This window comes from Sinohyriopsis cumingii, chromosome 4 (genome assembly GCF_028554795.1).
Source record: "Sinohyriopsis cumingii isolate HCF-2022 chromosome 4, ASM2855479v2, whole genome shotgun sequence".
In the NCBI taxonomy this organism is placed as follows: Eukaryota; Metazoa; Mollusca; class Bivalvia; order Unionida; family Unionidae; genus Sinohyriopsis; species Sinohyriopsis cumingii.
The window spans coordinates 67,756,920-67,772,388 of NC_142964.1; the positions used below are offsets into that span (position 1 = coordinate 67,756,920).

The 15,469-nt window shown below is 38.8% G+C and overlaps 1 protein-coding gene across 1 annotated transcript in view; it reads right to left on the reverse strand.

The window, feature by feature from the left end:
• Positions 1-15,469, reverse strand: part of LOC149801383 (uncharacterized) — a 142,647-nt gene that overhangs the window by 52,046 nt on the left and 75,132 nt on the right. The window contains 1 exon segment of the mRNA XM_089956795.1: positions 10,591-10,638. Coding sequence (XP_089812921.1) covers positions 10,591-10,638 — 48 coding nt within the window.

Genomic DNA, 15,469 nt, shown 5'->3' on the forward strand with positions numbered 1-15,469 from the left:
AGTGCCTGGCTATATGGGATGTGCCTAAAGCAGTGTTTTAGATGACAGCTGCTTGGGAGGAGATACTGGTGTTGGTCGGTTGGTTTGAAGTAGATGTCTGTATGGAGTTTGTTTTCTACCAGTCTGGTTGTTGTGTCCAGGAAGACGTGCTTTGAGTTGGAGACATCTGTCGTGAATTTTATTGAGGGATGGAAGTTGATATGAAATCAGCCAGACTTTCTCTTCCATCTTATCACTTCATTATATATCATCGATAAAGCGTACCAACTGGTATGGTGTTAAGTTCAACCGATGCTAAAAGTTGACCCTCCAGTTTTTCCATAAAAAAAATATTAGCATACGAAGGGGCCAGTTTTGTACCCATTAATTTGGATGTAGTTTTCTTCATTAAATTCAAGGTTATTGAGTTTTAGGACAAGCTGCAGGAGTTGGACTAGAAAGTGTGTGGGTGGATTATCTACAGTTCTAGATACCTATTCTTCTCTGCACGGCTGTATTCCTTCGTTGTGCGGTATGTTAGTATACAAAGATGTGACGTCTAAGGAAACAAGCAATGTATCTAGCAGTAATGGCTCGCTTGCTTTGCTTTTCATTAGGTAATCTGTCGTGTCCTGAAGATATGATGGTAATCTGCGGGCATGTGGTCTCATAAAATGGTTCAAATATTCTGATATCCTTTCTGTGGGAAGCCCGTTACCGGAGATTATAGGTCTGCCCGGCTTTCCTTGTTTGTGGATTTTAGGTAGAAGATAAAATCGACCTGCCCTTGGGTTTTCTGGGCTAAAGTAGTTTCTCGTTTGCTGGTTTATGTGCCCGATCTGGCATGCCTCGTCAATAATATTAGTGATTGTTTTTGCATATTCCAGTGTTGGATCATATTCTAGTTTTTGGTAAAACCTACCGTCACTTAGTTGTCCACTTACTTTACTGATGTAGTCTTCCCTATTCATAACGACCACAGCGGAACCCTTATTTGCAGGCTTAATTATGATGTCTGTTCTGCTTTTCAGTGAGTGTAGGGCATCTGTTTCTTCTTTTGTAAACTTAGAGTATCTGTTAGCATGGTTGTTGTGTCTGGAAGTGTCTTTTTCAACTAACTTGATAAAGGCTTCTAGATTTGGAATTTAACTTTTTTGTGGGGTCCAATTACTTTTCTTTATGAATATGGGTTGGTCACAACTTATATTTTCCTCTGATTTATTTATTGGCTGCAAGGCAAAATATGGGCATTGAGTCTTAATTGGCGGCTAAACTCTTCGGTGTCCTTTTTCAGCTTCTCTCTGTCATTTGTCTTTGGACTGGGACATAAACTAAAACCCTTCAATAAAAGTTTTATTTCTGCTTCCGCAAGTTTTAACTTAGAACTATTGACCACTGAGTAACAGTTGAATTAGTTTTTGCTATATAGGGCTTACTGTTCTTCTTTTTACGGCAATTTTGCTTCTTACGTTTGTTTTAGAAGAAGTTTCTTCACAATTGTTATTTGGTTGTAGAGTATGATTTCTTTCTCTGACTTTGTACAGTTTTGCAGAGAATCGTTTGTGATCCTTATTTAATTTAGAGTAAAAGGTTTGCAACTGTTCCTCTGTGAAAATTGAATTCAGCTGCTGTTTTAATGCTTCGATGGTTGCTGATTTGACTGCATATTGATGATTCATGTTTTCCCCAAGTAGGGCTGTGAGTGTCTTTGACGCATCGTGGGTTATTTCATTCCATTTCTTGTTGAATCTTTTTGAGCTCTTGCCAATAATTTGCGACTTGACATGAATCTGAAGACATTTAGTGACTGTGTTTGTTTCGAAGAAATGGTGCAAAAGAGTGCAATGATGCTTTTGACGAAGTAAGGCATTAGTTTAAACGCGAAAAGTTTTGAGTGTTTTCTATGTTGGTTGAGACATCGTCTCCATTCTACCAGATGAGGCAATTATCTAAATACAAGAATTAAAAAATTGGAACTTATACACCAACACGACATAAAATACAGAACACAGAAGTTGCTCTGATGATGAAACATTTCTAAAAAGGACGTGTTGAATGTTTAATAGACAGACAGACAGACTGAATGCACTCATGCAATCTACATACTATGAGGGTTAAATGGCCTACCATCCATATTTGGTTACGTTTTGTGGGCTGTAACCTCATTTTAGCACATGATAGGCTATATATGGCGGTCAGCATATATGGTGGAGGAAAAACCGGGGAAGAGTGTCACTGGCAAGACAAAAATCCATGTGAGAACATTTGACCCATGCGTCAAGCTATTTTATTATATTTTGTCATTTTGCTAAATAGCTAAACTAAATACCTGCATGTTAACTGCATATTACTGCTAATAATAATACATGATAAAAAGTAATGATAACACTACTACTAATAATAATGTTAATGCAATTCTTTCAAAATATATACATTTTTCCTGAAGCAAGCTCAAGATAAATCTGCCTTCAGAGGTCGCCTGTCTATAAAGATCACTTTGGCCTTTTCCCATTCGTGGCTGCTGTAGACAGGTAAAACAGAACAAAATTATAACGATCAGAACAGCCGAGGCTGTTGAAGACGAACAGACGACGTCAAGCAAATATGAATGAAATCGTCACATTTTATTGTGTCTGTTGACAGTTCCAATAGTAAAGCCTTAATACGCAGTATGGGGTTCGAATCGCACACTCTGGATTAAAATATGTCGTTCCACTGAGATGATTTTGTACATTCAACAAATACGTATAATATATCAAAACTTTTTATATATAGGTTAATCTTTATTGAATGCTTAAGTTTCACAACACACATAAAATAACGAATATTAATTCAAGCAAAAAGAGTACAAAGAATAACTAACCACACACCGAATTCATGTATATCCATATCTATAATTGGCAAATCATTGCATATTAATGTGATGGAAGTTGTATAAATGTCTAGTTATATTTAAGTTTCTAAGTCCGAATTGTTATAACATTTTCTTGTGTACTCATTATTTTCACTTACTCATTAAATCAATGATTTTCATATCATTTTCTGAAAATTGAAAATTACAGGATTATTTTCTCCAATGAGTGGAAACCCTATCTACGGAAATAATGGACGTTAAAGTTGCTGGATTGTTTTACAGTTCTGATACGCCTAATTTTAATACATTTCTCTAAATACTGCATATTTATGGCCAAGGCAAATTTTGTTTATAGTTTACGGATTGTTTGCCTCACCTACAATTACCAATCAGGTATAAAAACACGAAATCTTACCGCGAAAATAGTACGATAACATATACAGCTTCAATTCGTTTACTTAGTTGGCTATCTGAATGTCGTTGTTTTAAATAAATATTTTCAACTGATTTCTAAATAACTGAAATGTCAATGGCATTCTAATGCTCCTGGTGCATAAGGAGGGCAAGACTACAAACTAGAAGAACAGTACTTACAGAAGCTCTACCGAAGGACGCCGACGAATTATTGCACAGGCCTGTACCACAATATGTTGCTTGCTCCAGATGCCGTAGAAAATACTACACAATATTGTCAGTCTCAAGGTAATCTAGTACCCTGTAAGTCCCAGATATCCGACTCACAAACACTTCAAAATACACTTCATTTCTTTCGAATTAAAGCAAAGACCGAGGTGATGTTGCCGTGCTTCAGATGCCATGGACAGTATATCTGAACATTGTCAGTCCCGAAGTGATCCAGTCCGCAGCATGACCCATATATCCAGCTATACAACTTCAAGCTGAGCGTTGATACGAGATTCAATGGCACGTCTTGAAAGCGTGCTCTTGAGACCTTGAAAAGATCTTGCAAGTCATTTTCTTAAGCCTTCTAAAACCATTATGTGGAGATATAATAAGTTAGCAACTCGTTTCGTTAATATTTGAATGTACGCACATTGTAAAATAAATTGAAGTAATACTGTATAGACTTGCTATATTGTTTCTTATACTGACTGAAACAAAATGATGCCATCAATCTAAGCTATATACAACTCTTAAAAATTAGTCATCACGGCAGGCCTCTGTGAAAATCATTTTACTATGGCTAAAAAATGGCTGAATCAATCTCATAAAAAATTATTACTTGTGTTTTTTTTTTTAAAATAACATAATAAAATCTATGATTTTGCCTAAGACGGTAATAATCCTAATTAAATACGCGTGTAACGTTTATATTAGGACACTTTATCTACGTCACACATACATTTGTAAGTGCTGATATCTTTAATATCTTTATATTTATTTAATTTCTTAATTAAGTGGGTTTCGCCAAAATGAAAAGGACGACCTATTGACACCGCTCCATTTGAGCTACCACCACACAGAGCCTCAATTATGCTGGATATTTCAATCTCTCTCTCTCTCTTTATATATATATATATATATATATATATATATATATATATATATATATATATATATATATATATATATATATATATATATATATATATATATATATATATATATATATATATATATATATATATATATATGAGTGTGTGGGGGGGGTGTGTGTGTGTACATACATATGACTATACGAATGGATATCATATAGTCAAATAATGCTCCTCTCCTCGCGCGACTACACAAGGGTGACCTTCTGATTCTCACTGATTTCAGTCAAGTTAACGTATACATTAAATAGTACTTATTTATTTAGGTGGCTATCTGAACATATTTTTTAATGCAAAATACTCATCTAAATTCTAAAGAATTAAAATACCGAAAACATTTCAATGTTTCTGGTGCCTGAGAAGGGCAAAAACTGGAAGAACAGTACTTATTATGTGCTCACTTTTACCTCCGTTAACTGTACATTATCATAATTGTGCATTTTACGATGCTGAACACATTGATAGTGCATGCAAGTACACGACACGTGTGACTCTAGACGGTATATTGTAATAGGAGCTACTTTGTAAGCAAACCATGTACACTTGTGTAATAGGCTTTTTATGTTTTTGTTGATTAAATCTGTGAATAAACTAAAAGCATATGCTCGTTCATTCGAAATTATAGATGATAAAATTAACGATGTGGACGAATTCAATGAGTGAGAAACGAAACCTTCAAAGAAGCAAACTAATGAACGCAATATTCGCAATGTCATCAACAAATGTGCTTGACGCAGTAATTGAAAATAGCGTTCGTACAATTCAAACAGTTATTTAGGAGAATGTTTGTGTCTTTTCGCAAATAAAATGGTTAAGACCATGACGAATGCTCTGTAGAGTCTTAAAAATATACCATAAAAAACAAAATTAAGGCCAGGGACTCTTGTATATCTGTCTGAGGCATAGCATTTTGCAAGTCTGTTAAAATACTAGATTAGAGAAAGAAAATGTAACTGAAAGCTTTGGTAGGAAACTAAGAGTATCAGAACCAAAAATCCAAGACGACGAAAAAAGTAATTATTCTGCTGGCTAAATGGAGTGTTACACTACAGCTGCTTTTCAATTTTCCCTGTATAACTATTTTGTTACAATATTAACCTAGCGATAGAAAACATACTCTATGATACAGGTCATAGCTGGGGTCCTTCCAACAGCGAGATGCAAGTGACAGAGCATACACGTTTCTTTAGCTGGTAATAAGAATGGTAATAAATATATTTATATTTATGTATATTGAATCTTCTCAAAATGTACTTTCTTAATTAGGTCTTTAAATCAGACCGTGGTGTCCTGCAAAACCTGATATACACCGAAACTGTACTGCAATTTCGAGTAGCCTACGTTTCTAGCTGAAATCCATTCTCCTTACTGCGCTGAATTGACCCAAAAAATTGAGTCCCTCATAATCAGAAAAGTAGAACTGAGTTGGATCAACACAGAAACAAAATCCATGCACATTCACTCATATGACTCAAAATGTCAATTTTAAGTAGACCAAAATGACAAATTCTTTTTCAATTTGATGTAGAGCCAAAGACTCAGTTAAATGGTCGCTGAGCGGAACTATGTGCGCATGAATACTGTTATTGTGTATTGATGAATCTTTGGCTGTGAGTTTATTTTAGAACAAAGCATAAATTCAATTACATCGTTTCTTGTAACGTCTTTTATTGTTAAGCCTTTGGTAGTTTAACAAAATGAGCATAAAATAAAAAGGTTACTGCATTTGTATGGGAAAATATGAACTTACTGAGTGTAGTATTATGTATTATTTAGAAAAACTCGTTCATATTTTGCTTTACAATTGCAGTGACCTATAATTACAAACGTTCTTCAAGACAACACTGAAGTGTTATTGTAAAGACCTGAAACACAAAATGATGCATTTTGCTCAAGCTGTCATATAATAACTTTACAAATCACTGTAAGTCCCAAGTTCATCCTGATTGCAGCATGACCCAGATTTCCGGCTACAAAACACTTCAAATGTTGCTATAAAAAGCCTGCAATCGATTTAACCTCACGTAGACTTCATGATAACCGATTAGACTAAATGACACCTCAAGCGATCCTGCTTTTCTAACCTTAAACATGTAAATTCAAGCTTATCTAATTTTTTAAGCCGTGTAGAACCACTAATCATTAAAAGCAATTTTAAGCTGGCAACTCATTTTATTACTTCTTGAGCAAATGTTGTTACATAATCAATTGTACGTTAATATTTTTCTTTGTATAAAATATAATAATGATATAAATAATAATAATAATAATAATAATAATAATAATAGGTATTCAGTGCATCTTAATTTTTAGAAACTATAAGCGCTTTACAGTTTTAGATGACATACAAATATATTAAAAGACACAATTACACAAACAAACACCATGAAATTACAAAACAAAAACATGCTGACAATAATTAAGGATGTAAATATGATTAGGTCGTTAAATCTGTTCTTGTAGTCGAGAAAGGTGAGTTTTAAGAGCACCCTTGAATGAGATCAGAATGTCCTTGTGTATAAGATCTATATCTATTCCTTTCACTTAGTTGGACGCTGGTCCGCGAAAGAACGTTATCAGTATGACTTCGTTTCAACAATGAGAATGAGAGTGCCAGAAGAGGAGCGTAAGTTTTATGATGGGTGGGATCGGATCGGTATCTTGGGCAGGAACCAGTCAACGAAATGTAGCGTAGTGAAAACATTTTGTGTTTGATTTTGGATCTAGCCAATGAATGTTACAGAGCAGGAGGTACTGTTCAGTGTTTCGTACTCTGACGATGAACCGAGCAGCCGTGTTTTGAAATTTTTAAACTTTCTCTAGTTGATGCACATGTACATGGTACATAAAAATACACCCTAAACAATATTAGCAGTTCTTAGGAAACACCATAGCAATCTCCCCGGAATATCTGAGTCTACTTCCGTACGGGATGTCACGGCCGAAGAGTGCAGATTCAAATCCTGCCAATAGTCCAGCCAGGATAAACTCTTTGGTGTGTCCTTGGGCAACAGTTTACTCCAATTGTATCGGTACTAAATAATATAATTGTATTGTTGTGCCGCAAAGCATCAAACTAGTGGAGGGGTGAGTTGAAGGTACTTTCTAGTCATAACGAGTTGAGAACTTTGAACATAATTTGAGAACAAACATTTACTCTCATGAGTGACTTGTTTCAGGCAAGAGATGAACTCGCAAACGAGATATTCCATTGAACACATTCCTGACACATGAAAGCTACTTCAGGTACAGAGGCGACAACAAACATATATGATGTGTAGCACACCAGTAGTGAATGGGGACACTTTACGGATAATGGGAATTAGCATTAAAAACACCCTTGGGACACTTTACGGATAATGGAAATTTAACATGGAGAAAAATCGTGGGACACTTTACGGACAAGGGGAATTTAACATGGGAATAAATCGTGGGACACTTTACGGACAAGGGGAATTTAACATGGGAATAAATCGTGGGATACTATACGTACAAGGGAAATTTAACATGGGATTTTTTTTTTTAAAAAGTTTTTTTAAAATTTAAATTTAAATTTAAATTTAAAAAAGGGGTAGGCAATTCAAAGACTATCTCTTTTCGAGAAATATGGGGGCCCTGAAAAGGGCCTTTGGGTTTTTTCTTCTTCTTCTTTTAACTTCTTAACTTCTTCCACCATCCTCTTATTTTGTCCATCATTCCTTTCTTCTTTTTCTTTTCTGTTTCCGGCAACCAGTCCGGGTGACCCATGGCTCGGAACTTCTCTTGGATTTTCATCCAGTTTGCATTTAGTTTCTCTAGTTCATCCTTTTTCTTTCTATTTTCTTCTTCTTTTCTTTCCTTTGACCACTTTTCTTTGATCTTCTTGACCTCTTCGGTCAGCACATTCCTCATTACTTCTTCCGCTTTCTTAAGCTTGTCTAAGCCCCACTTCACAAAAGACCAATCTGTCCATTCCACAATGTCTTCTAAAAAACACCTTACACTTGTCACATAAACTATCGCTTCTTTCAACTTACCCACTTTCACATACGGTGGGTTAATTAAACCTCTGATTCTCTTCTCCTCATCCTCTATCATTTCTTTTACTATATCGATGGCTAAGTGGAGGCTGGTTACTTGTCTTGAGACGAAGTCTTTTGTCACTGCATGCCTCCATTCCTGTTCAAGCCTTTCTGCTACATTCAATCCATCCACCATCCAATACCAACTTCCCATAAGGTTGTTGTACAAAGCTGAAGCTGCTGGCATCTTCTTGTTTGCTTATTCCGTAGAATGGGCTCCAATGGCAAACACTGTTAGTTTTATACTTAAAGCGCGAACGTGAAGGAAAACATCCCCCTAAAACATAAAATGGATCTTACCTAGATGATGACCCAACATCGCGCGGACGTGAAGGAAAACATCCCCCTACTTTCTCATTTCATATAATATAACCCTAACTATACTCTCCACATTTGCTAAAAAACCCATAATCTACTATTCACACTAACATACCTTAGCTCTTACAAACACATACACTTCCACTATCAATAAAGAGTTAGTGTTTATTTTCACACTACTCTACCTACACACATTGGCAAATCTATCGTTATTTCTTTTCTAGAGTATTGGGTAGCCCTGAAAAGGGCTGTTTTGTTTGGAACTTCATGGACACCTGGTTAATGGTGGCATCTTCCAGGCCTTGCGCCACATACGCATCTTATCCCCCAGTTACTTTTTACCTTTTGGGGGCAGAGAGCAGAGGCAGGATATGTTGCTTCAGAATCCCAATTTTCGCTCTCTGGGATTTTGAAATTTCTTCTCTCCTTTTCCTCCTTCTCTTCTTTGTTTCTTCTTTCCTCTTTATATCTTCTTTCTTCTTCTTCTTTATATCTTCTCTCCTCCTCTTCTTTGTTTCTTCTTTCCTCCTCTCTTATCCTTCCCTCCTCGACAATGGCTTCCGCGGCCAGTTCATTTAATATGCGCCTGGCATATTCCAGATGTACATGAAGCTCCAACAGTTTCTCAAGTCTCGTGTTCATTCTTCTGGCTGTGTTGATCAATCAACAAGGGTAGCTGGACTGCCGAACGAGTTTCAATTTATACTGAAAGCGCGGACGTGAAGGAAAACATCCCCCTAATAACATAAAATTCATCTTACCTAGATCATGACCAAAAAAAAACAACAACGCGCGGACCTAAAAGAAACACTCAATTACTTTTTATGCTACCCATCACTATTTTAAAATTTTTTTATAAATCACTTCAATAGACTATCCACATACCCAAAGCAATTCAATCTAACTCCAAATATACACCTCAAACACTAAGAAAAGATATCATTTTAATCTACTATCCACACCAACTTACTTTAGCTCTTACAAACACTAACACACTAACACACACCCTCAGAATTTTTAAGAAAGAGTTAGTGTTTATATTCACACTACTCTACCTACACTTACATTGGCAAATCTATCGTTACTTCTTTTCTAGAGTATTGGGGTAGCCCTGAAAAGGGCTGTTTTTTTTTGTTTGCTATGGCATTCTTTTTTAGTTTCTAAGAATGCGATGTCCTCTGAGGATAGACTTTCTGGCGATAGGTCTGCTTCTTCGGAAAGAGAAGAAGAACTCTTTGGTGTCGATACGGCAATCGACAAAGCCTCTGTCAGGTTCAGGTTGCTGCTGCTGTTGTTGTTGTTGTTGTTGTTGTTGCTGCTGTTTTTGAAGTCTGTACTTCTCCGTCCATTCTTCTTTTTCCCTGTTCACTTCTTCTCTGAAGAGCTCTTCTATCAGGTCTTCAGTGATTTTTAACATTCTCACATTCTCTATTTCTTCTGGCTTCGGTATCAGACTGTGTCTGACCCTATGCAAATTCACGTAGGCTTCGTTGAGCTTAGCTAGTTTGGAGCACATCTTCGTAGGAGGATGAGTCGACAATGGATGGTTAGACTGGAAACAACCCGGTTCTTAAAGTGAAAGCGCGGACGTGAAGGAAAACATCCCCCACACGGTTTTTCGAGCCGCAACGTTCATGAGAGGGATAGTAAGAAATGAAAGAGCATCAATCCAACATTCTTATAGCTAAACAAAAGACAAAGGCATTTTTTCTAAACACAACATTTTTATTCAAAAAATCACTTAACACTAAACAGCAACATTTTTAACAATAATACAACATAATAACATCAAACAATTTTTTTCAAATCACAAACATTTTTTCTTCAAATACAATCTACTTTAAACAAGGCTGACAACGTTGTGAATGAAATTGTGATTTCCACTGTTGGAAATCATTAGGCCATTGATGGACACTACGTTTCCTAGCTTGAGACAAAAGATAAGCATAATGGTCACAAAACCATCGATCTACTTTCACATCGTTTCTAGCAGAAGAACGAGGATCGAAATGAGTCACTAAATGTTCTAAGGAATAGCCCAGGCTGCGATGATGCAGAAAATACACACAGTACTGTCCACACACCAAGGAATCTGTGCCTTGTAATTTCACGTTATTGAATCGGGTGGTTTGAGCATTTCTTCTCATAAAGTCGATGATATCGTCTTCCAAAGGGGGCAATCCGTACGAATCGAAATATTCCACACATCCTTCTTGAGGAAAGTAGACGGCTACCCAGTGGGTTCCTGGGAGATGACTGTCGTCCGTGTTGATCACGTAAGCTTGATGGTCTTTAGGTTTGCGATGAGGGAGTTCATCTTTAGCACAGACGACAGGATTCCAAGAAGCTGTATACGAACTGTGGTTCAAAAGGTAATAAAGTTCCCAGGTATCCATTGTTTTGTGTGTTTTTTTCTTCTTCACAGGTAATAATAAGTCGTCAATTCGATCCTGACTTTTTGCTTGAAAATGTCTGACGAATAAACGGTTATTCGTTCTGTTTCCTCACTCTGATTCAGGAGAGTTTCGATACGATGGATCTCTTGAGTGGTTAATGGTGGACAAGAATGTTCACGCAAGTCTTTATACCACTGGTGCAACACGTCTTTGTTCGAGATGAGACTCCAAGCTTCGTCCAGATACTCGTCCAATTTTTCTTCTTGACTTAACATCAGGCATTTATCGTGTTGAATTTGACTGGGATGATCGTTTTGACATCCATAACAATTTTTCTTGATCAATTCCGTCATTTTGTCGACCAAGTGTTTGGCAAAACAGGAGACTAAATGGGCTTCTTGTTCTGGCCATCTCGACTTCATCATGATTACTTCTTCTTTTTCCAGGGTCTCCTCACATTTCATGTCCAAAGTTTCTCCACTAGGTAAAGAGGGATAACAGTCTTCCATGGTTTCTAGTAATCTAGAATGACTTCTCTCAAACTGTTGATTTCTATGGTATTATCAAATTCTGCATACAGGATGACGTTCACTGTATCGTCCAGTGGCTTTGCAAACTGAAGTTCCACACGAATCTGGCCTGATTTTATAGGGTGGAAATGTCCCTCGTCGCTGCCCTGGTCTGGAGTGAAATCGAAAGCCCACAAAGCATAGCCTCCTGCATAATCGTCGTACGTAATGCCGTGACTGGTGTTGGTTCCTAACTGGCCCGTGGCTTCGTACAAGGACAAGTACGATCTCAAGTAATTGTTCTTGGCAAAGTCGGGTTCGAAAGGTCTGGTACACAAGGTCTTGCCATCACGACTGACTTCGATTTTCTTCACGTTGAAGTGCTGAAAGTTGAAAGGATTTTTAGCGAAGTGTCCGTTGAAGGTTGAATTCTCGACCATGCCAAGGATTAAACGTTTGGGTAACTGTCCTTGAAATAGATGATCTTCGATCATGGAATGATGGTTAGCTGGAATGGTGAACGTTTTCACTTCCACACGTCGTATGGGATACTTGGCGGTTGTTCTGCTCAATGTTTGACTGATGTCGTTACCTACTTTGGGTAACACTTCCACGCGTCGTACGTAGAGTTTGGCCTCTTCGATTTTGCTTTTAGGAGCCTTAGTAGCATCAGCCAACAAATGGAAAGCGGTACTGCTTCGATTCAGTCTCAGGCGGACATTGACCCCGTTCAGCAAATACTTCTCTTGCAACCACATGTCCAAATGCAAACGATCCATCAGTTCTAAACTCCTCTTGTCTAAGATTTTGATTTCTCTTTGCTCAAAGCCACTATTGGTTCCATCTACAAGGTCGAACTTGCCCGCTTCGTCAGGTTCCCACAGCACACAGGCATTGAGATGGGTATCCTTGGCATCTATTCCGTACGTCAAGAGATTTTCCAGGTAGGCACGGTAAGGGTAAGTATCCATGCTGCTGCTGACCAGTTTGTTATTCAAGTACAAGTCCACTGAGCTGAACAAGGAATGCATGAAATTGTTGACGGGAGCTATATTCTCAGTGTCATCTATTCCACCATCATCCTTATCTAGAACTTTGACTTTCAAGTACAAGTAACTGCTATTCAAATCGATGTAATCTTCGGGTTGTCCTTTGATTTCAAACTCGATGGGAGCGGAATCGGTCAATGAGGAGACGGGGTGAAATTCCACCCACTGGGATTCTTGCATGGTCATCATGGTGGGGGGCATGGTAAACAGATCCAGTTCCGTTTTGGAACAAGCGCAAGACTCTCGGTGCATCATTTTTTGTTCTGTTCTTTCTCAATAATCGAAAACGTCTAAGTCTCGAACGGTTCTTCTTTTCTTGGCCTTTCTCGCTTGAAGTCTGGTGAAAGGGTGTTTTCTTCTTCGTCTCTTTCTACCTTGTCCTTGCTGAATGCCTGATTCGGTAGCGTGCAGGGCATTTATAGGTGTGTCTCGTCGGCCCAAAATGTCTTTACCCGTTTGCAGCAAGACATTTTTGCCTGCCCTCATCAAGGCTTCTTTAGGGTTTTGTTTGTCGATGATGACATTTTGGAGAAATTCTTTGCCTTGCGTCAGTGCCGCATCTTTCAAGGCGTGCAATCCGCGTGTCACCATCGGTTTCAACACCGGGGCCACCGAACGAAAGGCTGATTTTAACATGTCTCCTAAACCGTGTCCTCGCTGTCGTGCAACCCCTCGGTACACTGGATACATGACTTACTTACGAATCGTGAGAAAACCGTTTTCGAAAATGGAGTTTCACCGTGACTTTTCCTTTGGTGAATGGAATATTTTGTCCCAAATCTCCTTTTATAGTAATGTTGACCGTGTCCAAATACGACTTGCTGACAGGCAAATAGTGAGGATGGACAAATTCGCGGTGGACGTGGTAAGTGTTTCCACCTTCCTCGTCAGCGTTTGCGGCAGAATCCACTTTGAAAGGAATGACACGCAGTAACGGCACGGAGGTGTGTCCCACCACGTTGTACTCCACCACATCGGAGTACACAAACATCAAATTCAGTCCTTGGTTCAGTTCTACCGGGGTACGAAATAACTTGCTAAAAGACTCGTTGTCGTAAACGCTGGGTAATTCGTTGTTCTTGAGTATGGTCATTCTCAGGTTCATGTCTCCGCCCAACATGTCAAACAATTCAGGACAAAATAAAATGGACAGGGTTTTAGTCCGTTCAAATTTCATCAAGAAGCGACGAGCTACTTTGTGGTACTCCATGGTGACACTTTTGTTCTTGACAATGTCAAAAGCTTTCCCAAACACGCCATTAAACTTGGTAGCTATGGTGTTGACCAAATGTTGACCACTAAAATAATAGCCTGGGAGAATGGACAAGTGGTAGGTCGACTTTTGAGTTTTCTCATTATAGGTTTTAATGTCAGATATGGTAACTCTCTTATCCAACTCCTGTTGCAATTGCTCGTCAAGAACTTCCACATCAAATTTATTTTGATTGGGAAGGACATTGAGGACTTGGGTCGGGTGAATCATTTCTACTAAAGCCACTTCCCAATGGGCTTCGTGATCTAAGGGGATGGCTTGAGGTAATTTGGCCGTGTAACAGCACAACGTGTTGTTGGGAAACACCTCCATGGAACTGTCACTGGGTAAGGTTAAGTAAAATTGGTTTTGGTGACTCATAATTCTAGAGTTCTGTGGCTGTCCGAGGGGATATTACTGGACGTCAGAGGCGTGTCTCCGCCCAAAATGGGGTTCTGGTTGTGGTTGTTGGAGTGGTGACTGGCACTGGCACTGGACACAACGTTCCCGTTCGAGGAGAATTTCAGGGAGGGATTGGGAAGCAGGTAACCGATGCAACTGCTCAATAAAATGGTCCACAATTGTTTGTCTCCTTGTTGCAAACTCAAATTGGCGATGGCTGCCCCGATGACACAATACACCACGAAGATTTGGCAGAAAAAGACGATTTGCGTTTTAGGCACACGTTCTCCACACCACACCCACAAGGGTTGTTTTTGTAAATCTTGCACAGAAGAACTAGGGGAAGAAGGACTGGTCGACGTAGCTGCGTCTGCTGCTGTGTGAAAGGGCATGATGGTCACTTCTTCTTTTTATAGTCGATGACTTGCGAAGCGTCGATCCAAGAATCGAAACTGGGTGGATATCCTTTCCAACGTACTTTGACTTCTTTGACACGTCGTTTGCCCACTTTACGGGTTCTGCGTTCGAGAATGCTTTCGATGTCGTACACGTCGTCTTCTTTTTTGGTGACACGTTGTAACTCGGGCAAATAAAACGTTCCTTTGAGTACTTCTCCGTTCATGTCTTCCAATTTATAGACGGCAGGATGACGGCCATGTACTCGTCCAGTGACGCGAAACAGTTCGGTCGTCCAGTTAGGTAAGTAACCTTTGTCGAAAGTGCGTTTGGTTTTGCCAATGCGCACCCAATCTCCCACGGTCAACTCTCCACTTTTCTTGGGGACAGCCCTCGTCGGGGACGTACCGAACAGGCGCTCGAACACCAGCACTTCGTTGTCGGGAGTCACGTCTTGCGGGGCACGTCCGATGCTTCGATGGTAAGATTGGTTGTACGCTTGCACCAGGTGCGGTAAGATATCGATGTACTTCAGAGTGTGGTGATGCGTAAAATATTTCCACATGCGTTCTTTCAAAGTACGTTGAAAACGTTCCACGATACTGGCTTTGGTTTCGGGATTCTCGGTGGTAAAAAAATGAATGTCACGTTTCTTTAATTCTTTTTGGAAAGCTTGGTTCAGAAATTCGGTGCCTTT